This window comes from Archocentrus centrarchus, chromosome 23 (assembly GCF_007364275.1).
Source record: "Archocentrus centrarchus isolate MPI-CPG fArcCen1 chromosome 23, fArcCen1, whole genome shotgun sequence".
NCBI lineage: Eukaryota > Metazoa > Chordata > Actinopteri > Cichliformes > Cichlidae > Archocentrus > Archocentrus centrarchus.
The window spans coordinates 10,031,797-10,057,498 of NC_044368.1; the positions used below are offsets into that span (position 1 = coordinate 10,031,797).

The 25,702-nt window shown below is 40.6% G+C and overlaps 1 protein-coding gene across 1 annotated transcript in view; it reads right to left on the reverse strand.

The window, feature by feature from the left end:
• Nucleotides 1–234: 234 nt before the first annotated feature.
• Nucleotides 235–25,702, reverse strand: part of snd1 (staphylococcal nuclease and tudor domain containing 1) — a 172,100-nt gene continuing 146,632 nt past the window's right edge. Inside the window, exons 19-24 of the mRNA XM_030719705.1 lie at nucleotides 24,774–24,897; nucleotides 22,868–22,937; nucleotides 20,249–20,362; nucleotides 16,169–16,372; nucleotides 3,668–3,712; nucleotides 235–1,236 (exon numbers count right to left, since the gene is read on the reverse strand). Coding sequence (XP_030575565.1) covers nucleotides 1,171–1,236; nucleotides 3,668–3,712; nucleotides 16,169–16,372; nucleotides 20,249–20,362; nucleotides 22,868–22,937; nucleotides 24,774–24,897 — 623 coding nt within the window. The 3' untranslated portion in view covers nucleotides 235–1,170. The remainder of the gene's footprint in view (nucleotides 1,237–3,667; nucleotides 3,713–16,168; nucleotides 16,373–20,248; nucleotides 20,363–22,867; nucleotides 22,938–24,773; nucleotides 24,898–25,702) is intronic.

The following is a 25,702-nucleotide window of genomic DNA, read 5'->3' on the forward strand; positions in this document are numbered from 1 at the left end:
CCAAGCTTTTAGTGAAAGACCTTTGCTTGGTTATGGTGTTTTACAGGAAACAAAACATTTTATCGCCACTGAAGTGCTCTTAAATTTTGGCACAAGTGTTTTATGAAAAAATGAATCCAACCTCAAATTCTGAGCTAAAAATCACTGTCGGCCTTTATGTATAGAGGGCTTTCTGTCAGGGTGCATTTCCAGCACTCTTTAATTTTACATGAAGGAAACAAAACAGAACACACATTCAGTTTGCTTATTTTTTATTCATCAGATTTTTAATAGAATGCAAAGGTCCATTATGTGGAAACAAATTCAAACACTGTATCTGCCATGGCATACAGAGACAGAAAGAGAAGAGACTGCCAGAGACAGGATCATTACCGTTATTAGAATGTAAACTTTACAGAAGAAGAGATGATAAAATGCCACAACGAAGGCATCGATATTTACTGGTCATAAAAGTGTGACAGTGAATAAACGACGAAACACTCCCCACAAAAACATCTGCAAATGTCATAATCACACAGATATACATTGAAGACAAAAATAAGTCATCCTTTTTATTTTTTTTTTTTAGTCTGTGTGGCTCCACCTACAGCACTTTTCTAAAACAAAGCAATTTACACCTTTCAACATATCCTCACATTTACAAGAAAATCATTAGGGAAGCATTGGTTTGCTTTAAAAAAAAACTGAGCTTTCTCCTGCAAAACAGCCGTTCCCTTCCACTAAAAAGAGGAAAGCGGGGATTGGGTTAGAGCATCAGAGAGCAAAGATGATAACTGGCTGAAACACATACGTAGGTATCACTTATCATTCTCACAGGTACTGCAGAGAGAGTAGCGTGGCAAAAAACGGACTGCCAATAGTGCAATCGCTGATTAGGGAAAATAAAGGATAAAGGAAAGTGATTCTTGCATGATAATTATTTTTTTCTTTCAGCTTTGCTAGCATGTTCTATTTGGAGCTACAAGGGCTAGCAGGAGGAGAAGGTGTAAGAAGAAGAAAAGCCAGATGGGAAGGTTGAAATGTTAAATAAGAGGGAAGAGTGAGTCGCGAGCTTGTTGTTTATGTTCTGTCCGAAGCGTCACTTGCTGTCCACGTTGGTCTTTGGAATGGTGTTTATTGGATGGTCGGTTCTCTTTTTTCATGTATCTTCTTTTTTTTTTTCCTCCCCCTTTAACGGCTGTAACCAAACTCATCTGCATCGTCTGCACGGAAGTCTCCATAGCGCCAAATGTTGAGCTGATGGGAGGACAGAGACAGATCTCATTGACCATACTGAAACAAATATGTGGTAAAATTTCCTGTTGCTTTGAATGGAAGCTCCAATAATCTTTCCAGCACATTGCATGTTAAATAGCCAAAAAAAAAAAAACGACAAAGAGGGGGGGCCGGGGGGGACAGAGCTACAGTGCAACACTCAGAGAGTGTCAGTTCGCTACTTTCACGGCCCAGTGCGAAGAGCCTGCATCATCATCATCATCATCATCTCCATAAGCATTTAATCGGACTCTATGTGGCTGCCCACCCAGGAGGCCCACAGTGCCTCAAATATCACCAAGTCTATTACTTTTCCTATTCCATTACACTGACACTCCTGCATTGCCTCATAAACCACCACGTTTGCCTAAATGTCGCCTTTACCACGATGTGTTTGGCAAAGAGCGTGCGTACTTTGGATCATCACCCAGTTAGTTACTGCCTTTTTAAAATGTGACAGAAATTGTCCAGTGCGAGGGGTGTTTGTGTGTCTATGTGCAGGTCTGCCTGTCTGTGTGGGATGCTTCTTTCGTGGCTCTCAGAAGCATGTGCATTCAGCTGCTAATGCTGTGATTCATACCTAATTAGCGACTGTGCTAATTAGCAGTAGTTATTAGGATGAATGAAATGAATGAAGCTATTTCCCAGTTTCTCACTCCGCTGCCTTTTTTCTGCTCCTCCCTGACACCCTGAAAACATGGCAGTAACTCCGATTGTGATTACAGTCAATTCCACCTCTGACTGACTCATTGTCTGGGCATGCTGTATAACCGCCGGGTAGCTAAAGCAGCACAGCAGGGACTGATTCTTTTACAATGTAGAGCCATCATGCTTTACAAGAGTAAACAAAATGACATCCAAGTGTCTATTGCATGCTCCTGGGGCTGTTGTGAAAGGCATTTTTTTCTTTTTTTTTGTCCAATCCTGTCAAAGTCTGCAGGTTTCAGCCCTTATCAACAGGACTTATTTAAACACACCTTTATTACTGCTGTTATTTTTTATATAATCTGTTACATTCTGTAACTGTTAAAATAGCCAAGAAAGACTATAAGAATAAACGTGAGCAGAACTGTTCATGTCTCCATCCTTTCTGAGGCAACGTGGTTGCTCCTAAAAATCTGTGCATTTATGTTTTAAAAGACAGACGGTTAATGTGGTTTTAAGACATGTTAAACAGTTGTAAAAAGTGCATTTATCTGCGACTATTTTCAGTGACATATGTACTGCACTGGTGAGTATTTAAAGCTGCAGAATGGTACCTGGTTTTTAATAGTTTGGGGAGGTTTGCTGTAGTACATTTTAGCCAAAAAAAAAAAGGAAACGCGTTTCCAGTTTATGGTACATATTTATGATAATGTCTGCACTTAAGGCTCTTTTGGACTTGAGGAATGTTCCTGTGTACCTATTTCAAGGTAGTACCTCTCCAGTCAAAGAGGGACCCTTGAGTGCAAGTATAAAGTACTTGACCTAGACACAAGTGTGGCAGTTGGGACGTTTCTTGAACTCTAAACATCAGATGTATAAGCAACGCTTTTAGATAAGCTCTTAAAAAAAAAGAAAAAAAAAAACTCGAAGACTGTGATGGAAGAAGTTCAACATGATGCTGACTCAAAGTGAAAAATCACATTACTGCTCTCTACCTTAGGCATCCACACACAGTAAAGCAACATACAGAGAAAATGGAGAAATTGAAACAGTATTACCAGAAAGTAAACAGTGGCACTCACAGTGTGTTTGGCGAGCTGGACTCTCACAGCCCTCCCTGTCCGTCTGTGCCACACACACAATGCAAGATAGCACTACACGTAAAATTGTAAAAATCCCCCCTCGCGTGCGCAATACCCACCCCCAACTAGCCCCCAGAACTCTCTGGGCTGAAAGCACTTATTGTTTTTAAATTTCCTGGTTCCCTTTCCAATCTTTTGCTGCCAGTTTCACTTGGCTGGCCAGACATTTTACTGGTCAAAGAATAAATACATTTGCAGAGGATTGTGATGTCAAAACTCTAACTTGACTCATTTGAACATGGGAGCCCTGTGTGCTAGACCCTACATCCTATCCATTCCTTCCTCACTATTCCCCACTGCACTCGTTTGCACAAATCCCCACCCCCATTTTCACAGAACGGACCTGCACAGACTGTGGGCAGCAATCCATATGGGACAACGCTGACTGCCAATGTAATGTGTGACATCTTGAGAAAGAGAAAAGCAGAGAGGAGAAGATACACTTTCTCTCTGATAGTTTCCAAGGAAGAGTAATTAGTGTTGTAATGTATTCTTGTTTTGGCATCACTAGAGTTCTCAGAGTCAGACAAACTACAGGAGGAGACGATGCTGAGAGAGAAAAAAATAAATAAAAAAGCTGAAGAAAAGACAGACAATAAGATGGTGGCTGGGATGAAGTGACTTACCCTGGCACTCTTGGCAGATTCTTGACTGTTCAGGTACTCTGTCACCTGAGGCAGAAAGAGACAAGTCATTAGCATATCACATCCCTGCGTCACTCGTAGGATTTTAAAGGATTAAGGTGAATCAATGCATCCTTTCAACCTGCTCTGCCCCCGAGACATTTCTTTTACCTGCATACATGGAAATTTACAAGTTTTTTTTTTTTTCTTTTTGCACAAAGTTCACTTTTTATAAAGAAGGGTACTTGCTCACCCTCCCTTTCAGCACTGCACTGAAGGAGCACAATGTTCTCTGAAGATCAACAAGATCAGGATAACACGCAGACACAAAGTGGTTTATGCCACTGCAGGTGATGTGGATCACACAAGCAAGTGTGGGAAGCATGCGTCCGAGGTCACGTTGCGGCTCGCTGCTTTATCCACCATGGGTGGGGCATCACTTTGTTCTTCATTCCAAGTCATAGAAGATAAAAGGCTCTCGTACTCATCATGCCTTCTAGCCTCAGGCCAATTCGTCATTGGCGTGCAGCAGAAATTTTTTATCAAGTGCATTTGAAGGACGCCTTGAGGGGATGATCCCAAAGTTCTGCTTGTGATTTTTTTTTTTTTGTAGAAAATCTGAGCTCTTTTGTACAGTAAGGCAGTGGAACAGTAGAAACTCAAGTGTGAATGAGTCAGATACGACCAGTATAGCCAAGTGTAGCAAAAAAAAAAAAAAGGCTTTGAAACTGACATATCAGAATCAGTCGTCAACTTTTGGGGCTGTACAATTAATCAAATGCTATTTTTCATTATGATTTTGACTTCTAAGGACTATAAAAACAACATCATTGAGATAAATCAATCAATCACTGCATTTTTACCATGGATGCTTTTGCCCCTCACTCTCTGATGGGCTCTAACAGGTTCAGCTGAATCGAACTTTTGGTCAATAAGAACTGCAAACCCCAGTTTGGCCAATTAGAAACATGTAATAGTCATAAAATGAACAACAGATAAACATCTGCTATTTGTTCTTTTAAAAATAAAGTTCAAAAATATTTTTTCCCCCCTCAAGTCGTCAAGTAATCATAATTAATTGTTATCTTAATTTAGACCAAAATAATGGTCTGGTATTTATACCACTGTTAGAGATAAGATTTAATCAACTTGTAATTAGCAAATATAGCCAAATTGGCCTTTATTTAGCAAAGGTTATGCTAATATGAAGTATCAAAGACTGGAAATAGACTTAAACCCTAAAACCTGATTTCTTAAGACATTATGGTGAAACAACTGAGTCTTGGCTAGTAACTTGAACAGCAGTAAATAACTCACATGCTGTCTCATGATTTCTTTGATAAAATATTTAAATCAAAACTTTCTAAGTCTCTCATAAATAAAATAAACAAGAGCTAAGTGCAGCAATTTCAATTATTATTCAAGCTGTAAGGTCCCCAGATAGTTCTGTCACATACTGTGTATACAATTATTTCTGCATTATCCATTTGTTTAGTAAAAGTACTGCTTACAAAGGATCTGCTCACAGGTAATACGCACATATTGAGAGTACAAAGAGGATGTACAGGAGTTGGAGGAGAAAAGAGAAAACCAATGTGCAGTGTTGAGCATATTGACTGCTTCTGCTAGAACAGCCATTTAGCCTCATTGAATGAACCAGTGAGGAGTCATAGAGCATGGGGGGGTGGGGGGAGACAGAGAGGCAGTTTGCTTAGGTGGGTACAGTGTAAAGTGGATGTTTGGACCTTGGAAAAGCTCAAGTGGCAGACCCTTGGAACGAACTGTCCTCCACCACTACAATATTGGACAGAATTATACACAAACAGAGTTAGCGCCACCTCTGCCAAGTAAGCACAATCCGTACAACACATGAATGAATTTGTTCATTCGCATCGTTCCTGACTTACTGGCAGACATTATCATGACAGTAAACGGAAAACAACATTAATGAAAGAACACAAAGAAATCAGAAGTGAAAGAAAGAGCTTAAAAAAAGTCATTGTGTTTAGATAAAAGACTCAGTTTTGCAGCATGTTTTGTAGCTGATTATAACAGCAGAAGAGCTGGTTGGCACATACACATTAGAACAAGGATGCCAGATGTTAAAACAGTCGAGTGTGGATGAGGCTCTGGAGTTTAATTGCTTAGCTAGCTTGTGCACATAGGTTGATTTGATAGCAGCGCTGCATATGGCACAGCCAAGATAACAGACCTGCCTGTATAAGCGCGTGCACATGTGAATGTGTGGCATGGGGAAAGTGCTGTGGCTGCACAAGTCATCCATCAAAGCCAGCTAAAGGAGAGATTTTTTTTTTTTTTGGAAGGCATTGGGATATGGCATCTTGGTCCCATCAGGCAGATGTCACCATATGGAAGACCCAGCCGAAGATATTTCACAGACACAAAAGGCCAGTGATGCCATTTGGGCTTTGGAGGAGAGCTCTCAGTGCTCACAGCAGTCTTTCCCAGTGCAACACTTGGACAGCTAGGGGGAGGCTAACATGATGTGGAAGAGGGTCTCATACGTGCCAAAGTGGATTAGGCAATATATAAACACAAAAGAGAGAATTGTATTTGTGAGGAAAAATGGCAAACCCGAAAAAAAGCTCAACTTTAGAGCAAATATATTCCATGTGCACTTTTTCCAAACTCCATAGAGCTGAGAGTCTGAATCCAAATGCTCAGTATTCTGTGAAAGATGCAAAGTCAAGTGCACTACAGCACAATATGCACAGATGATATGCTGCCATATTGAAATTATCATGGTGGGCCTCTTTGTACTGTGGTCGGGAGGGTGCCTTTCCTGCCTCACCCTCATCCCTCACTTCACTTCAGTGAACCAAACAGCCAATCGCTGTGCAGCTGAACACAGATGATGACAGACTTTGGATTCTGAACAGTTCCACGTATCCTGTCCCGGATCCTTCTTTTCACAGCTTTTCTATTGGCTCCAGCAGAGAGGCACAATGGCTCATTTACGACACAAAGTGAAGTAAAACTCGACTGGAGTGGCAAAGAAAAGGAATATTTATCATTATAGAAAACAAGTGTGTCATCATATTGAGGGAAGAGGAAATGCAGAAATGATGGCACAGAGGTAGAACACATAAAATAATGTGCAAGTAAAGTAAAGAAGAGGCTAATAAGGAAAGGAAAGAAAATGCAGAGCTGGTACAGGGTTCAGGTAGCAGAAGGCTGCGGGTGACCGCGTGCTTGTCTGGATGACCCTACAGAGCTCCCATATGCCAGACAGATGCCATTAACGGTGAGCAGTGGCTACGGATGCTGGCAGCAGAGAATACTGTTTGTTACTAGCTAAGGAGGCTGCAGCGTATGTGGGAGTCTTCTCGAATCCATGTGATTAATTCTTAGCAACCGCTTGCAACAAAACAACTATCAAAAAGTTTAACTGTAAAAGACTAAGACTAAAAACAGCCATCTGATACTCGCATTCACACTGAGGGGAAAAGATTTGAAAATACTTTGACTCAGTGTTAATGTATGCAGGTAACTTTCTAATGCAAGACTTGGTGGGAGACTTTGTGTAAGTGTGATGCTTCCCGTAAGATGAACGACAGGTGGTGTCGGTCTGGCGGTTTGGCACTAGTCTGTGTGTCTGACTGGCTGTGAATCTGTGAGAGTGAGAGAGAGGCAGAGAGACCGTGTATTTCCCCGTGCTGGCCAGCATGCCATGCCCAGGTGGCGTTCTGCTAAGTGCGGTGTGAAAGTGATGGATCTGAGCAAGAGCTAACGCGGCACTTTTCTGACAGGTTGTGCACGTCTGGTGCGTAGGTGAGCTGCCGCTTCTTTGAATTTCACAGCACGTGAAAATGCTAAAGCAGAACCAGATTTAGCCAGATTTTTAGATGGCGTACATATGAAAAACAAGTGACTAATCAACATTTCAGTGCTGGGTATGTTCTCACGGTCCTTGCTCATGATCTGGGATGCCAGAGGACTTTAAAAAAAAAAAAACCCACCCAAGTGGAAAGGGAACAATGAGGCCTGTCCTCTGTGCATGTTGCACATTTCTTATTAACAACAATGACGATCAGGCACACAGCCTCTCAGACACATGCAGTCAAACTCCAACATAAAAACTGCCACTAACACCTTTTTGTCACTGTTTCTTTGTTGCTGCTTTGCTCTTGTTTTTTTTTTTCATACCGCTCTATCAATCTTTATTATATCTTGTTTCATTCTCCCCTCCGCCTGCCATCTCAGCCTCCTTTTGACACCACTGAAAACAAAAAAATTCTGCAGCAGACGGATCGCTGTCAGAGCTTCTTCCAGAAAATAATGGCTTTTATGTCTGTAGCTCAGAGTGTTTCAAGTTGAGAATACTTTGTTGAGCTGTGGATTGTCCTAAGGGACATCTTTCAATCAACATGCCCATGCATGAACACTGCACAGCAAGCAGAGAGGAGGCCAGGGTTTTGTCACTGTAGAAGTGGTTTGATAGGGAAGAGCTTGTCACATAAGCAGAATACCTAACAAGGGAGAGACTCCTTGAAGGTTTGTCATGTGTCAGGACTGAGGGAATGCAGTGGTGCTTATGTAAAGACAAGACAGAAAGACTGACAGTGAATTGGATTTTTTTTAATGGATGTAAACCATAAAAAAGCCCCGCACATGTTAACTAAAAGAAAGATCCAGGAATTTATCTGAATTCAAAAAATGTCTGACAATTATTTCTTTTTTGTGTGGCTTTTACTTATTTCTCCAAATCTTTTCTTTACTTTCTACTAGGGCTGTGCAAATGATCACACAGGAATTACAATTCTTGGCTTATCTATCTGCGATTAAGAATGTCTTTTCCAAAAGTGTCCTCGCATCACGGGCGGCAATAACCTGGCAGGAGAAACTAGAGCTTCTGAACTGCACATAGAAGGGACCTACCTGGGTTTTAACTCAGGATCCTCTTGCTATGAGGCAATAGTGCCAACTAATGAGTCAGTGCTGGGTGCGATTGTTGGCCTGCAACATTTATTAAAACCTGATAATCGAGATATAAAATGAAATTTGCATTGACGCATTGTTTTGTCTTGAGTTACTAATCACAGCACGCTGCTTTCCTTTGCATCGGGAAAACAAAACAAAACAATGCACATCAAGTACATGAGTGTCATTGCCCCTGTCTGCTGCAAACTAAGACTACATCCTGTTACATGCTGGTCCCCCCCCCAGCATGGCTGTCGGATGCGATCAGACGTTTTTGTCGGGAACGTGGCATGACAAGCCCACCAGCGTGGGTTCATGGAGTTAAAGAGGACACATTCGTGTAAACCATGCACATACAACAAATGCAAATACAGTCTCTAGTGCTCTTCCAGAGAGCAAGTAAAGGAAAGAAGGAAAAACTGGTCTTATAAATATGTAATAACACCATTATATCTCACCCAAACGTGCTAATTTACGTTTTTAAAGTTATGTGAGAAAGTTTTGCTCTTCTCCAATATCACTTTATTTTCCCCAGCAAGGTCAAATATCACAAAACAATATAAATTTGAACAGCCTGGTGCCTCTGCTCCCCTCACGTCTGTCCTGTACTCACCCCAGGGTCTTGGGAGGGAGGATGGTGTGTAACTCTGCGTGTGTGTGTGTGTACACATCTGCAAAAAGAAGGAATGGCGCCTGTGAAGTGGCGCGTGTGTCAGCTAGGACATGTCAAAAAGGCCCTCAGAGCGGTGCCAGCAGGGGAGGAAAGTGCATGTGAGTGTGCATTCAGTCAATAACGGGGAGCAGAAAATGTCCATTAAAAAGCCCAATCGCTACTTGTAAATTAGGTATTGAGCCATTGGTGGAGAGCGGTTATGCTGTAACACACCCGTGACACTCAGCGGGGGTGTGTTTGTGTGTGCCCTGTGGTTTTTTTTTTTTTGGGACGAAGAGGCTCTTGATGGGCTGTGACAGGCGTTGGGGTTGAAAAGCGAGGGCAGCAACCTGAAAAAAAAAATCAGTCAACTGGTGGTCTGGATATGGCTAAAAGCCATTTATAAATGACACGGTGAAGACTTTTTGGATTGGGGTGGAGGCGGCTGAAACCTGATACACTGTGGTAAAAGCCATGGGGTGCCTACTTACTGTACTTGGACATACAAACTCCAGCCTACTAGTTTTGTTGTTCTTCTTTTAACCTTATTGGTATTTCTGTTCCCATTTTACAAACACAAATTTCACTACGCTATTATTTGTCTTCAGTATTTGTCTCCTAGGTTTTGTAATTGTGTGTTTTACTATTGTTTTCCTCTCTTTCCTGCATATTAAATACATGAGGGACAGCTTATAAGCAACAACAACAGTGTTACATGAAATGTTGTTTGCCCAGCAGGCCTCATTCTGTTACAAAGAACCTACTGTAGAGAGGCAACAACATTCCCCTGAGGCATATCTTCAATGTCCAAAGCAGTGCCTTACCAGCATGGTAGCAGAGGTCCACACCACATGAGCCCCTGTACTGTAGAGTAAAGGGGCTCATGTGTAGTTTGATAAATGGAAGGGGCAATCCCTGGAGGGATCTCTCTGCATGTGTGATCCTCCTTCCAGATTTCCTGTATAGTTTCCCCACATCCAGCTCCCGCTTCATCTACAATCTCTAACTCCATTAACACAATTACTCTGCAATGCATCTGCTCTCCTACTAACTAGTCGGGACTCGAACTCCAAGTTGTAAGAAAACTACATTACCCAAGAGGCACTTTGTGTAAGGGAAAGGAAAAAAAGAAAAGCAGAATAAACAAACTTCACATCTTGTGTGAGCTACCACTTACAGACGTCTCTTCTGGGCCATCAAAGCTTTTCACAACTTTAAAGTCAGCTGCTCAAAATTCATACAGTAAAAGGAAGGCATCTGTGTGAATACAGCAAGAATACAGAGCAAGAAGATAAAAGGCAAAAATAAAACTATATTTCCTGAGGGGCCCCTGGTAATTATAGCTTTCACTTTGAACAGGCCACCTCACAGCTGTTTTCTCCCAAAAGTCCACCTTCTGCTGACACATCCACACAAACAGTTAGATAAAGATCTTCCATCTATCTTTATATACATTAGGTTAAGGTGGGTGAATACTATCTTAGTCTTTTCTCTAGGGAACATGGTGGAAACTAAGTCGATAGCGCAGCTTGGCTGTTGGTGATTGATAATAATTATGATGGTGAAGACAGACACTTCCGTATTTGTAATTGAGTTGTAATTAGCAAACTAGCGATTATTAGCTTGTAACGCTAATGAACTTTGGGGGCCAGCACCGATGTCAGTTAGCTGAGGTGACTGAGCGAGACAGTCAGCACTGTGCCCGCCACAGTTTGAATCAGTCATGTTGTTGGCAGCTGCTGACAGAAAACACTGGTGAAAAGCAGCAGAGCACAAACGATAGCACTCCCAACCACACAGCCATCTTCCACTTGAGCTGCCGTGACAGACTCATTATATCTTGGATAAAGAAATATTAAGTCTGAGTGTGAGGTTCTGTGTGGTAGTTAAAAATATCTGCTCCAGGCACTTATTACTTGTGTGCCCAATCAGGTAGAAAGAAAATAATATATCTGTCATGCAACTTGTGGGCATTATTATCAACCGAGTGTGGGTTTGAAGGGCAAAAACATCTGAGGTAAGTTGCAAATAATTGCCCATAACTGCATTTTAAATCACAGCTCATTATGAGGCCACCAGCAGGTCTGATCTGAGTTCTTCTCCACTATAATTCTCGGGGATTATTGCTCATCGTGACACAGCACTGACAAAAGACAAAATGCAAATTACCACATGCAAAAGTCAAATGAGGCACCTTCCCATTGACACCTAAATGACATGTTCAAGCCCAGGATAGCATGAATAGTAAAAGTTGAAAACAGAAACCAGGGGGAGAAAAGGAAGAGTGTATGACAATCAGAAGTGAGGCAGTCTTTTGTAGAAGACAGGAGAATTAAGAGGAATGGAACAAGTAACCAAGAAAGAAGGGATGACGTGAAGAAAACTAAAAAAAACTAAGCGATAAGGTGAACAATGAGTGAAGAAAGATAATTTGAGAGGTGAAAGAAGAGACAGAAGTGTGTTAAGTGAGCGCCAGTGTGGAAAGTAGCCCTTATAAGGGTGGATAGTTGGTGATGCCAGGACAGTTTAAGGGTGGCTAAGTATATCTCCTGTGCCTGAGGTAGAAAAGGCTTGAAGTCAGTGTGCAAATATCAGGTTTGAACACGAGAGAGGATCTAAATGTGTTAAAAAAAATAAAGCAAAATCTGTTTATTTGTACACAGAACAATCCAGCAGGACATCTGGCAAACATTCATTATGTCTTGTTTGCCAAAGTTAACAGCATTGCCATATTTTAAGTGTTTAGAACTGGATGGAAAATTGTTTTCTTATGCATCCTATTGCCTTTTTGCCGCTACCCTTTTACTGTCAGAGAAAATGACACAATTGCTCTATTTTACACTGAAGTAAAGAAATAGAAATTTTCTTCATCTCAAGAACAGCAGTTGCCAACAGGAGCAATCAGACCAAATGACACATCGCTCTAAATATTGCTACCAAAGGCAACTATAACTTGGCTGTTCAGCTTTGCTGCTCATTTATGATACTAATTTTGATGAAAACACGTACGGCTGGCTAATACTACAAATCCTGGCCAGTTTTACCTGAAAATCTTCAGAGCACAGCAGTATGCAAACACCTCTTTGTTACAAGTTCCCACAGAAGCACAACATATCCTCAAGCTCTATAGATGAATTTAAAATGTCAGAACAGCAATAAATTTGAACAGCAGACAGATTAAACAGAGATAATCGAAATATGAAAGCTTAATAAAAACACATGGATGGGCAGATGGACTACATGTGCTATGCCATATGTATATGACAGAATATACTATGAGATTAAAATTGCTTGATTATGCAGATGCAGTATGTTTGTGAGCATTACGCATACAGAGTGGATATTAACAGCCTGAAATAAATACGGCTGTTCTGATTAAGGTTAGTTTGCATCTTTGGATCATTTTCATACTATATAACAAAATGAAAGTTGTGCTCTAATCCTATGCTTTATTTTCCAAGCACATCTATATGTCAGATTTTTCTTCACTAAGAACCTTACAGTATATTGATCCTGAGTAGGCTCAATATTTTCCATCTACTTTTCCCATTTCTTCTTTCTTGGCTTCCTTTTAAGTGAAATCAGAGATTTAAGATGAAGCAGCTGGTATATGATCATCATTTCACCTACACTTTCACAATGTTTATCCCTTTTCATGATACTACTATATAGCAGACGCGATAGCTGTCCATATGGTGTGCATAGTGAGCGTCTACTAAAGAAGGGCTTAAGGCAGAGAGGCATTGGAAAAAGAAATAAAGCCCCAAATGGATGAATTTTCCTCCCTGCTTTTCTCTCTACTGGGACATTGCCATCCTCAAAGACTGGTGTTAACCTTCAGTGCACTTATGACTGACTATTAATGGTTGTTGAAGTGCCAGTGAACATTACAGCCCATCTGTTACGTAATGCCTTAGCACTAGAGTACAGATTACAATGACCATGTTCCAATCCCCAGGAATGGATAATGAATAAAGAACAGTGACAAAATGGAACAGATAGGAAGGACAAAAGTCATTTTTACAAGGAGTCTGATGGTCTGGATGCGTGGAAATGCAAAAGGGAGGGGTAAAAGAGCTCAGAGTGCAAAGAGTGCAAAGCAAGAATGCTTGGATACTATACTACTGAGCTTTGAGGGAATTTCTATAAAAGAGGAAGAACAGGGGCATTGATCCAGAGGTCAACAAGAGGTTGTACTTTAGAACATTTTTTGGCTCTATTGCACCTTCAAGATAACATTTTCTGTTGTCGTGCTCGCAGCAGGCACAGTTGGGCTCATGAATCTCTGAGCCAGAGTGCACCTTGCAAACAAATTACTCTGCATCAACACTGTTGGTTCACTACAGCAAATTTTAAAGTAATGCTGAAAGCCTTCATCTTGGGCAGCCTACAGGTAGAGGAGAAATGGAGAATTGCTGTAACAGTACCTCTGATTTATGATTAAAATATCTTCATTGTTCATTTTACGACTACAATTCACCAGTATTTGAATTATCAGTTCTTTTCCCCAATATGTAATCAAGTTAACGCATTAATCACGTTGCCTAAAAAAACAAAACCTGGCCATACAATAGTCCAAAGTGACATTTTGTCCAACCGAAAGACGGTTAATCAATTGTTGATTTTCCGTCACCCAGCAAATCAATAGACGCTCATCATCTCTAATAACACTATAAAGACCAGAACAGCAATAGTTTAAGAAATGCCACGACATGAGAATCACATCTAACAGCAAACCTCTCGCTGCGCGTACATAAAGCAGAAGTCTAGCAAATAAGACCACATATACTGTGATCCTACTCGAGTTTGTTTTTTACCAAGTAGGAAATGTGGAAGATGGCTTTGAGCTTGGAAGCAGACTTGATGGGTGGAATTATCAACAAGAAAGCTGTAGAGCTTTACTTAACACACACTTGTAAGCACTTTGGCAACAGTGCTGCTTGTTAGGCTTTCTCCAGATCAAAATATTTGTCTGAAGCCAGCACGGAAGAGGCAAATGCATGTGGAGACACAGCTGTTGCATACTAAAGAGGAACCATTTGATCCTACAAAACCGAGATCTGTGGAGTCTATAAGCCTATTAGTCGAACTGCTGGGAGGTTTTAATCACCGTCCTTTGTCTAAAGGGACCATTAACCAGAGACCGCATTATGGTTGCTGGCTATTCTTGGGAGGTCAGAGGTCAAAACACTCTCTAAAAGATGTGCAGTGCTTTATTGACTAAGGCGAGATGTGCAAGTAAATAAATTGCTTGAAAGACTATGTTGACAAGTCCGTTCTTCCCACTAGCCTCTAATTTAGATGAATATACATTCCGATTATATTTATGAACAACTGCACTCTGGTGGACACATTACTCCGTTCCGTTGTGAGCTTTCATTTTTAAATAAACAAGAGTGACTAATATTGTGCCAGCGCAGAAGGAGTAATTGCAGCAAGAATAAATATCCTCCATTTTTCTTTATCTTTCATGTACAGAGTGGCTTTGAGACTGCAAGGAGAATTAGCATAATGAGAGAAAAATACATGAATGATGCTCCGTGGTTCGACAAAATGGCCACCGTCTGAGGCAAACTGTAGGTGTTCAAATCTATATTGTAAGACTGGGGTTTGACAAGTGAGGTATGATAGGTATTGTCTTTTGTGCCACAGTATTCACATTAGAAAATCTGCAGCCTTTTAGTGCAGCACCAGCTTTCATGTATCAAGATCTTCATGACAAAGTAACATGAAAATGTGGTAATTACCTAACAGCTGAGAAGCAAAAGACCTTGTAGCATCCAATAATATGCAAAAGGGGCACTTGCCAGTGAGAATGCTAAACATTCACTGTGTATCTAAAAGCTGCAGTCCAACAAACTTGCACTATTGTCAATTCAGAACAGTGGTGAGATCCAGATTTACTGACATCATATTTCTCTCACTGATTTGTTTTCTGGGAGGCAGTCCATAACTGTTAATTCATCTTAAAGTAAAACAACAAATTTGCATCTCACCCAAAACACAAACAATGAATAACTGTCAGGCACTGTTTTCAAAGTTGAATTGCACCAAAACAATTAGAGATGGGCACCAAAAAGAAGAAAAAACAAAAACAGCGGGCACAGGGGATAAATTATTTAAGGCTGTATTACTGAAAACTGGTTCCGCTGTCAGTCCTGGAGAAACTGATGCATTTTTTTGCTATTCCCGATCCTGAACAGCTATAGCTCTCTGAGCCTGTGTGCAAGAGGTGAAGGCGGCTGGCACTTTCCCATTTTGCACGACTTTACACGAGAAAATTAAACATTTAAACTTTGGTTAAAGAATAAACGTTGATGATTGCTGGAAACTAAAGCAGTCTGTTGAATCAAATTAGCCGTTCACATACAGGTAGAGAAATGCGCTTTTCAGCTGCCTCATTGAATATGGGGAACTAAAAGTTAAAAGGAACCATTAGCCAGCTGATTATTTGGTAGAAGTATATTCATAAATTCAAATGTGAAATGGTCAGAGTATCATTCAGCACATCAGTGATTGCTCGCAAACAGAGATGAATTTCACTTTTCTGATTTCAAACAAAGCTGTTTCAGGTTGTTTTTACTCAGAACATTAATTAATGTTAATTTTGTTCCAACAAAAGCAAAAAAACAGAACACAAACCCAACCCTATCAATATAGCAGTGCATTGATAAGAGCTGTAGTGCCATAAATCTTAACGATACCCATAAATATTGGCTATTTAATTACACGACTTCCCATTCTACAGTCCTGCTGAGATCAGAAAGAGTAATTAACTTGGTCTGGGTGCCCGAACATAAAAATTCAGTAAAGGAGAGAAACGGCATGCATCTTCTGAGAAGAAAACATGGACTTTCTTCATCTAATGATGACCTTACATCACCTGCTTTATATCTCCTCCCCTCACTTACCATCTTCTGTAGATGCTTCTCCTTGCGGATATCCACCATGACTAAGCCCTCTTTGACCAAGCCGAGGCCCACGTCGTCCTTGGTGTCCCCAAACTGTATTGTGACGTGTGGGCAAGTGGCACCCGAGTACTCCACATTCAACAGGCACTGGCTGTTCTGGATGTCCCGCACCACGCAGTCCACTACATCAGCACGGGCGTCCTCCTAAGTGAGGGGATGTTAAGAAAAGGTAAGGAAGGAATGGAAGGTGTTGCAAGAGGGAGAAAATTGGGCCGAAATGGATGGAAGAAAGACAAAAATTGGGTTGATAATAGAAGAGACGAATAAGAGGGAAGGGAAGGAGATAAAAAAAAAAGGTGAAAGGGATAATTAGTATGTTATATCACTGATGGCTCACACACACACAGACCTGCAATCTCGAGGCTGATAGAAGCACCGCAGATGTGCATGAGCTAAACTGTGATGTAATTTCCTTATTCGAAACAAAAAATGGTAAAAGAAAAAAGAAATGCTCCTAGTCAATAAGAACAGGCTGGTTGGGTAGATAATTGTCTGGCTGAACTATCTAAGGTTAGAGTCCTACTGAACTTCCTCTTCATCATGTAGCTGTCTTATCTTTTCCTCTCATTCCTCAGGTAGTTACCTTTCCTTATTCCTAATCTTCTCAAATGGGAAACACTAGCATTTGTTCGAACATATGGTGTAGAAGGAAGTGGAACAGCTGCAAAAGAATCTTGACCTCATGTCCTCTAGCAGGGTAAAAACAGAAAAGAAAAGAAAAGAAAAGAAAAGAAAAGAAAAGAAAAGAAAAGAAAAGAAAAGAAAAGAAAAGAAAAGGAGGAGGAGGAGGAAAAAAGGAGCCACATTTTCAAAGGCAAGAAGACACTTAGAAACAAAAATCAGTCCCTGGCCATCATCCATCCCTCCCCTACGCCATCCATCTCTTTGCTTCCCTTCTTTCTCGCCCTGGTCTTGTCTCCATGGCAACCCCCTTCGAACTAGCCGCCCTTGGGTTATGTGCGTGTCTGGTGAGTGTGTGCGTGAGCAAGTGTGGGCAGGGAAGCTTGTTCTAGGCACAAAACTAAGGGCCTTTTTTGTCCCCGCTCTCCCCCTGGCCAACTTGTCACAGGCGCTGCAGGGAAGCTCAGGGCGAGAGAGAAAGAGAGAGAGAGAGGCAGGGAGAGTCGGTCGTGTCAGAAAGTAGGAGAGAGAGGGAGATTAGAGAAAGAGAGACAGCCGACACAGGAGAAGACGGGAAAACGCAGGGAGAGACTACTATAGAAGAGGAATGCGCCGACACTCGTGAAGAGACAATACAAAATTAATGAGCGCCTTTCAGTGACCTGCTCTTATCCACCGTGTGTGGACATTTTTAAAGCACTTGAGGGCAAAAATGTTTGCATTTGCACCTCACCTTCTGTACAAATATCAAAACACTTCTTTTAAAATTGACTTGCTTTGAGCAATATTAAAATGTTATGAAGAAAATTTAATTTTTAATAAAACACCACAAGACAAACTTCTCAGAGAAGATAATGTTACATTTTGTCTTGACACAAAGCACCTTTTTTTTTCTTTTTGAACTTTCAATTTTCTTTTTGAACTTTTGATTTTTATGAAAAAAAAAAAGAAGAAAATTATGACAGCAATAAGATAGATATGTTGTGTCAGATATTCTCCAGCGGTGTCTAGTGACATTTGCGTTGCACTTTTAGCCAAAAAAAAAAAAAACAATGACACGGGAAAATTTTAATATTATTTTTCCAATTAATTTTTTACATGTCTGTTAATGAGAAAAGATTGACAATAGATGGAATTCAGTACATGATTAAGTAATTGGATGGAGTAGTAAACTTATCTATAAGCCACTACCATTAGAGAGCAGCTATTTTAGTTGGAGTGTTTCTATCTGGCATTTTTTAAGAGAAATTATTTGGTTGTTCATCTTTTCTACAAGATCAGTCTTAGCAAAAATGTGTTTAATTAGCTGAAAAGGCAAACTACAGAAATGGCAAGGCAGCTGAGAGTTCACGATGCCCACAAGAACTGTGGATTAATTGCTCATAAATACGTGGTAGATGTTGCTGGAGTGAGATGTCATTGAGATATCACACTGCGCCTCCTTGCAAGTATATACTTTTTAAATAAAAGTGTTATTCCTTCAAAACAGCAGAACAGTGAGAGTGTACTGTGATCTTGGCATTTTTTCCCCTCCTACCAAGATATTGTCACTTTATGAAAAGGCATTAGGGGGCAGGAGAATGATCTTGTTCTGCTGACAGAACTGTGGTGTTAGGAGAAATACGTTTTAAGACCCAATTTGAACAATATGACAAACAATGAATGACTTGGGATGGTGAACGCCTTGTATAAAGGTGTCAGGTTGCAGGTTGCAAGACAAAGGCAACAAGCTTTTTGAGGTGCAGCAGCAAAGGTGTGGTGCAAGGTGGGTCATGTGCTGTCAGTTTGAGTGACATAGCAAAAAGCTTCAGAAAAAGCAGATGGCAAACACAAGAAAAGAGGAAAATGAAAAGAGAAAGTGGAAAGAACAGATGCAGAGTGACAGAGAGGGGTAAGGTGCATGTCAGCCTCCAACATGTGGTTTAGCTTTGTGTGTGTGTGCTTATTTGTGTGTCTGCAGGCTGTAAGGTGTAGGTGATGCCTCTGTCCCCTGGGCTGGATCAACAGATGGGCCACTTCATCACTGACTCATGAGACAGGTGACAGCATGCACCCTGGTACCACCTGCTTGTGAACACAAGCACTTTCTTCAAAAAGTCTAAGAAAACGGGTTAGAGTGAAAGTGATTCTGTTTTCAGATGCAACAACATATTAGTATTAGTTAGGCTTAAATATTTTGGAGATGTACTCACTAGTCTGTAAACTGGTGGTTCCTAAAGTGGGTGCCAATATGGACGCAAGATTTCTTCATTTGATCTTCTGTTGTTTGATTATGTTTCCTCACATTCATGTCCATTAATGACATTTTATGCTACATGATGAAATCAAATTTGCCATACTAAAAATGTGTGGCTTTGCAGCAGCCAGTGACAGCAAAGGCTGGCTGTCATTACAATGCAACAGACTGTCTCACTGATGCACAGAACAAAACATTTCCTACAAAGGGGTGCCACGTTTTAGAATAAATGGAGCATCATTTGCTTGTGCTATTGAGTGCATTTAATAATCTACAGTGAGACTACAGCCTCTGAACCGACCATAAAAATGAATCCACACTTGTCCTAAACATTTAGACTGCGTTTTCTATAAATATGTGCAATTATATTATTTCGTGAAACATGCAACATTACAAACATGCAAATGCTCTGCACCCTGTCTGAGTTAAGTGAAATCAAAATCCTGCAAACACTCTAATGCACCAATCAGTTACATACCAAAAGAAAACATGCTTGCCTTTTTTTGGATTCGGGATGCTGCTTGCTCAAATTGCTACCAATCAGTTGACCCCCTGACACCCACAAAACACAGTCACTCACACGCATGCTGAGACAAAAACACGCACCAGTGGTCACCAGAGGTTGACAAAACACAGTTGGATGTAAACGAGAAGATTAATGCAGCAGAGAGAGAAAATGCAGTCACTGCTGCTCTGCTATCAGATGGACATCCAAGTACACAAACATGCAAAGAAACTGGAGGGCTTTTAATCACTCTATAACATAAGAGTTCAGGTTCCTGAAGAATATAAGTATATACTACCAAACTGTTAATAAAACCATGCCTGGGCAGTGAATTATATTCAAATGTGGTGCAAGCAAGTAAATCAATAACTTGGTGTTTGTCATTGTTCTGTCTGCTTTGTACAACATGCATTATGTATGAGCATAATTTTCACTAACACTTGCCTGGAATGACAACTCAACCCCGTCTGTCAGTTACAGACTTATCACCCCGTGTGATAAGTGAAACTCAAACAGTTTTCATGTCTTGCCAGGAAAGTCGACTTTCAAATGCTGGCAGAAAATGAGACTGAAGAAGCCGATATCTCAAAGTTAATTTTGAAGCTTTCAGCTGCGACACATATCTCAGCTCTGCGCGCGTGCTCATCTGTTCACTTACGTCCTGGGGGACCTGGATGAAGGCGAAGGCATACTCGGTGGCCTGTGCTGGCAGGGTCCTGGTGCTGAAGGCCGGAGGTATGGGGGCCAGACGGGTGGATGAGACAACTTCTCTCTGAATTAGAAAGGAAGGAAGGACAAAAATAAAACTTAGTACAGATTTTTCAAGAGTTTATTTCAAGCTTTTAATCTAGGCAATCACATGAAAATGACTTGTTTTATTTCTATTTCCAAATAAATTCAATAACTGTATCAACAAAGTCTCAGAAGATATGTTTTTTAAACTGTTAATGAGTTTGAAGTTTTGAGATGATGAATCTTTACTATGACTGGTGTCTAACATCTTTGTCTAAGCAAACATGATAGAGACAGCCAGAGACAACACCATTATCATTATTTACTCATTTCTGGCCAACATCTCTCAAATAAGATTGCATCAATTGTGCCACTTGTACTTTGTCACTTTAACATTAGTTTACAACTGTGGGAGAGGAACAGATTTTTGTATTGTATTTGTCAAATCAACGTTTCCACACCTGGGCCCTATTAGAGAAAGCATGTCCAACAAACTGAGTTTAAAAACAAACTGAGTTGATCACCTCCGAGATTGCCCTCATGTAAGTTTTTTATTTAATAAAAACTCTTTTTGCTACAATTTAGGACAGTTTCATTTATAACCTTTTAATTGTTTAAATAATTATTCAGTAAAAATTTAATCTACTGGTGGAATAGCAACCTCACTTTATTCATTTTTTTTTTAAATGGAGAATTTTATTATTTCTGCCATTACTGGCTAAAAATGAGTAATGAGATTTAGAGAAAAATTCTACTTTAATGTTTCCCAGTTTAAGCATTTCTAATCTGATCTAATGTCAGCTTCACTGATAGATGACGGCTCTCTGACAGGCACAGCAGAGATATTTCACTGAGTTACTGTTAAAGGTCAGAGTTCAGTCACAGCTTCAAATGAATGTACAGTTTTACCAATAAAGGCAAACATGTTATCAGAAATGTCTCAGCTTTTTGGGGGTGGGGGGTCAAAGAGACACTCAGAGTTTATTGGATAAAACCTAGATTCACAGCATCTGTTACCATGGTAACTGACTCAGAGGTGAAGTTGGCGAATCTGTTCAAGAAAGAGCTGATTTCAGGGTTCACAAACCCAAGCTCCATTTGTTTTCTTGTTTAGGTGTAAGTTAAGAGTAAAGAAAGCAATACATCTCAAGTTGATTGTCAAACAAATGCCTCCAAACCATCACACCAAATAAAATGTAAAAGCACTTGAATACAAAGGAGATCAAAAGGTTCCCAAGTTTATTTTTCAAGTGCTCAAGATAGGCAACAACTCAGGTATAATGGCGCACATTTTAAATTCATTTGTTTTGCACTGACATTAAATGGGACCTCTATGTACTGCATGTCAATGTTATGAAGCCATAAACCTGATATATCCCGACAGGTGGGGCACATGTGAGCAATAACCAATCACTGATCACCACAGGCTACACTGCGGTGGAAAGTCAGACAAATACAGCCGTTAGAAGTGGGAAGTTAATTTAATGACCCCCATATCTTAGGTTAATGTGTTCAGTGGTCTGTACAGTCTAGACAGAGAAGACTTTGAACATTTATTATGGATAAAACGTTAGGATTTATCGCCGCCATATTCAAATTTGACAGCACTTTGAATATGGGCTTTAAAAATGAAATGCCAAAAGTGTTCTGCTATGTTTTCTAATGATCACATAATAATTCAGGTACTGACCTGTACCCAAATGAGGTTGCAATATTATCAACTAATAGCCTGAGCCATAAAAATCAAGGCCAGACCGACCCAAACAGAAATGACGCAAAAACTACAAAGAAAGACGTCCGTAGCAGCTTGATTTTTTTTCTTTTCTTCTGTGTGCCGGGTCAGCCTCGGAGACACTTTCAGCAACATGCCAGGATGCATCACATCTGCCAGCCAAACCTCGATGTGTCCCCTGCTCTGAGGTCAGTCACACACTGTGCCGCTCCATTGCATCATGGGAAAACTCCGCAGGGTGGGGGGTGGGGGTGGGTGGCTGGCTGGCTGAATGAGCCACTTGGTGGTATGGTGATGCAAAAGCATGTGTATGCACGTGGGCAGAGACGCAATTATGGCGCATTCGTGAGGATGTAGTGCCTTCGTCATCACAGAGTCACTGAATGAGAATCCAGAAAGGGGGGGTGGGGGGGCAGCTCTGTTTTTGTCATAGTTACAGCATGAATAAAAAAAAACAAAAAAAACCCAGTCTGTTTCACTCACATCAAAAAAGGGGAAACAAACCAAAAAATAAAAAATACATTAAAAAAAAATCCTCTCCAGCTGAATAAACATGGGAACATGCAAACAACTGGTGACTGAACAGACAGAAGTAATGGAAAAGAAATCCCTCTTCAGTTACTAGTTACTGACTCCTTCTGGCTGTTGGGTTTGGCCATGACAAAGCACTGCTAATGTGCATGTGTTCTGAGCCCTGAACAAAGGCACAACGTTTTAATGATGACAATGCATCATTAAGGGACAACAACAAGTACATGTACACACACACACGCACACACACACAATCAAATTCTTGGTCACAAAGTTACTCACATTGCCGTAGTCAATGTAGAAGACATGGACCTTTGCCGGTGACTCAACTCTCTCCACTCTGGCTCTGTACCTGCAGCAGCAAAAAAAAAATAATTGAGAGAGAGACAGAGAGAAAGGGTAGTTTGGGGGGAGAGAGAGAGAGAGTACAGAGCACAGGGGAAACAGATGAAGACAGAGGGCACAAGAGGAAAAGGAGATGAGTAAATGATTCTGTGCTTATTTCCCTGGGGAGAAGGTGTTGGAGGATGTGTCTGTTGTGATCGGAGGAGAGGAGTGGAGAGGGCTGGGGGGACAGAAGGGATCTATCAGGACATAGCAGGGCTGTGAGAATTGCACAGGGGTCTCCGTGCAATAAAAGAGAAATTTAAACCTATTTTTGCCTTGTAGCAAATAACTTCAGTGCATTAGTGCTAATCAAAAAACCCAGCAGTTTCACTTTGTAACAGCGTATTTCCAAGCACATCTGACAAGCTGAATGAAAATAAACTTGATATTACAAGGACATACTAAACAGGGTCAAATTAAAGGAAAAACAGATGAGACATAAGAACTTGTTTTCCCTCACACTTGATTCAGGGTGTCATTTCATCTGACCATCACTGACTCTTAACTTTAACAAATGAGCGTGAGGGAGACAAATTGGCTGCACACCAAGGACAGCAGGAAAAAGTCAAATAATTAGGGCCACATGGGCAAAGACAGAAACAGGAGAACAAAGTTAGAACTGAATAAGTGATTAACAGGAAGACCACAGCACTGAGCGCAAAGACCAGGAATGAAAAAAGAGTAAAAAACAAACTGTAATGAACAGTTGTTTGTTTTTTCGTTTCCATTCACTTTGACCCCGTGGGTATTCTGTTTTTCTTTTTGCTCAAGAAATATTCTGATATGGATACAGGAAAATTCAAACATGAACATATTTAATTTGCTGAAAAATAATACAAAAAGACAAAGATATGATTTTTTTTCACCTAAAGCAGGATTACCCTTTTGCTGACAGACTTTTCTTTATTTAAAAATAGATTAAAGAAAGAGAAAGTTTAGAGCAGATGGCCTGCTGTAAACTGCAGTTCCCACAACCATGAAAAAAAAGGACAGGAAGATGGAAGGAGGGATGGAAGAACAAAAGGACAGCACCTGGGTTGGGTGAACATTTGGTTTTTAATCAGTTTTGCGATCTTTTTTCACAGTCACCTTCTTGACAGACTCTCTCTCCCTCCCTTGATCACTGTGACTTCTATCTGTCCCATGACCATCTGTAAACTACGAACATCCAGTGAGGAGATGATGAAGAGGTGTGTATGTGCGCTAGTGTCAAGCCACTGCTGATTCTGAAGGGCCAAAGCAATGGCACTGAGCTAATTACACCCTGTGGGTGTCTGCAGTCAACGGATAGCAGACTTAAATAGAGACAAGGTAAAAATGAAATGTCAGGTATTCCTGTGAGGAGAAGTAACAGCGATGTGCAAGCACACACTGCAGCTTACCAAAATATATATACAATAAATGTTTTAGTTTCAAGTGTTTTCTGTGCTGATAAATCACATGATAAATTACCCCCTCAGGACATCTGCTGATGCTCAGTATTGTGGTACAATCCCATTGATAAGTTGGCTATCCATTGTAGCATATGATGACACTGACTGAAGAAACCAGATACCATCTATCACATCAGCTGACACCTGATCCACTTAATAAGGTCAGTATCAGTCCCAACCGGTGCAGTCAAAATTGGGTGATCAATTATTCAAAACAAACAAACAAACAAAAAACATTTAAATATTCACTGCACTACTCGTACCACTGCATCAAAATTAGAAGACCTGCTAAACGTTGACAATCATCCTAATGTGTTAAGGCCGCTGTGAGGCAGATAGATATCAGAGGAAGCGTAACGCATGCTCACCATTCGCCATCAGCAAACTTTGCTATGCAGTAGTCTCCTCGGCGTGGAGAGTAGGATCCTTCCACTGGTGGCTGGGCAGCGATTTCTGCTCTCATGGTCTCCATCAGACTCTCTAACTGGCCTCCTGACAGGAAACACATGTGAGAACACAGGTGAGGACTGGAATTCAACTTCCAATTCCAATGTGATTCAAGCTTTCTTCAAATTATACTTATTACATGCCTGTGGCCGGTTTTCTTCTTAGTTTGACATTGATGTGGTTTCCAACTTTTCTCTATTAGCATTTCACCTAACAGAAAATTTGACTTTCATCTCCTGATACAGAAGCAGTTACAAATATGGAAAGTTTGTATAAAATGGACCTAAAATTAATTTTATACAGAGGTATGATTTCTCCTTTCAGCTGCTGACAGTATGTGACTGACAGAGGGTGTATCCGGAGGCGACAGCAGAAAATAAACACATGTATCTTACCACATGCAGAGCTCCTAAATAAATGTATGAATATAAATGAAATCATGCCTGATGCAGCTTTGCAAAGCATTATGGGGCTTCCTATGAGAGTTTTTTTTTCTGTGGGTTGTTTATGAATGGTGCAACTTCTAATAATCATTTTCTCTTTTGTTATGAATAAATTAAAAGCATTCCTGCATGCTGCAGCATAATAAGATACTTGAGTTCCAGTTCAATTTAATCACTGCTTTAGAGAATGTACTTCATACCTTGATTCGAACGGGCAAAAACAAATTAAAAAAAACCTTGAAGGATTTATGTTGGCCACCTAGCATGGCTGGTATTTTGAGATCACTACCTGAAGGTCCCATTCAAACCACTTGAACTGTGTGCTCTATGGACCTCAAACTTGTGTAAAGGGCAAGCAACGCCTGTTACAAACTAACAAAAATTATGTAAAAGATCATCAGTTGTGA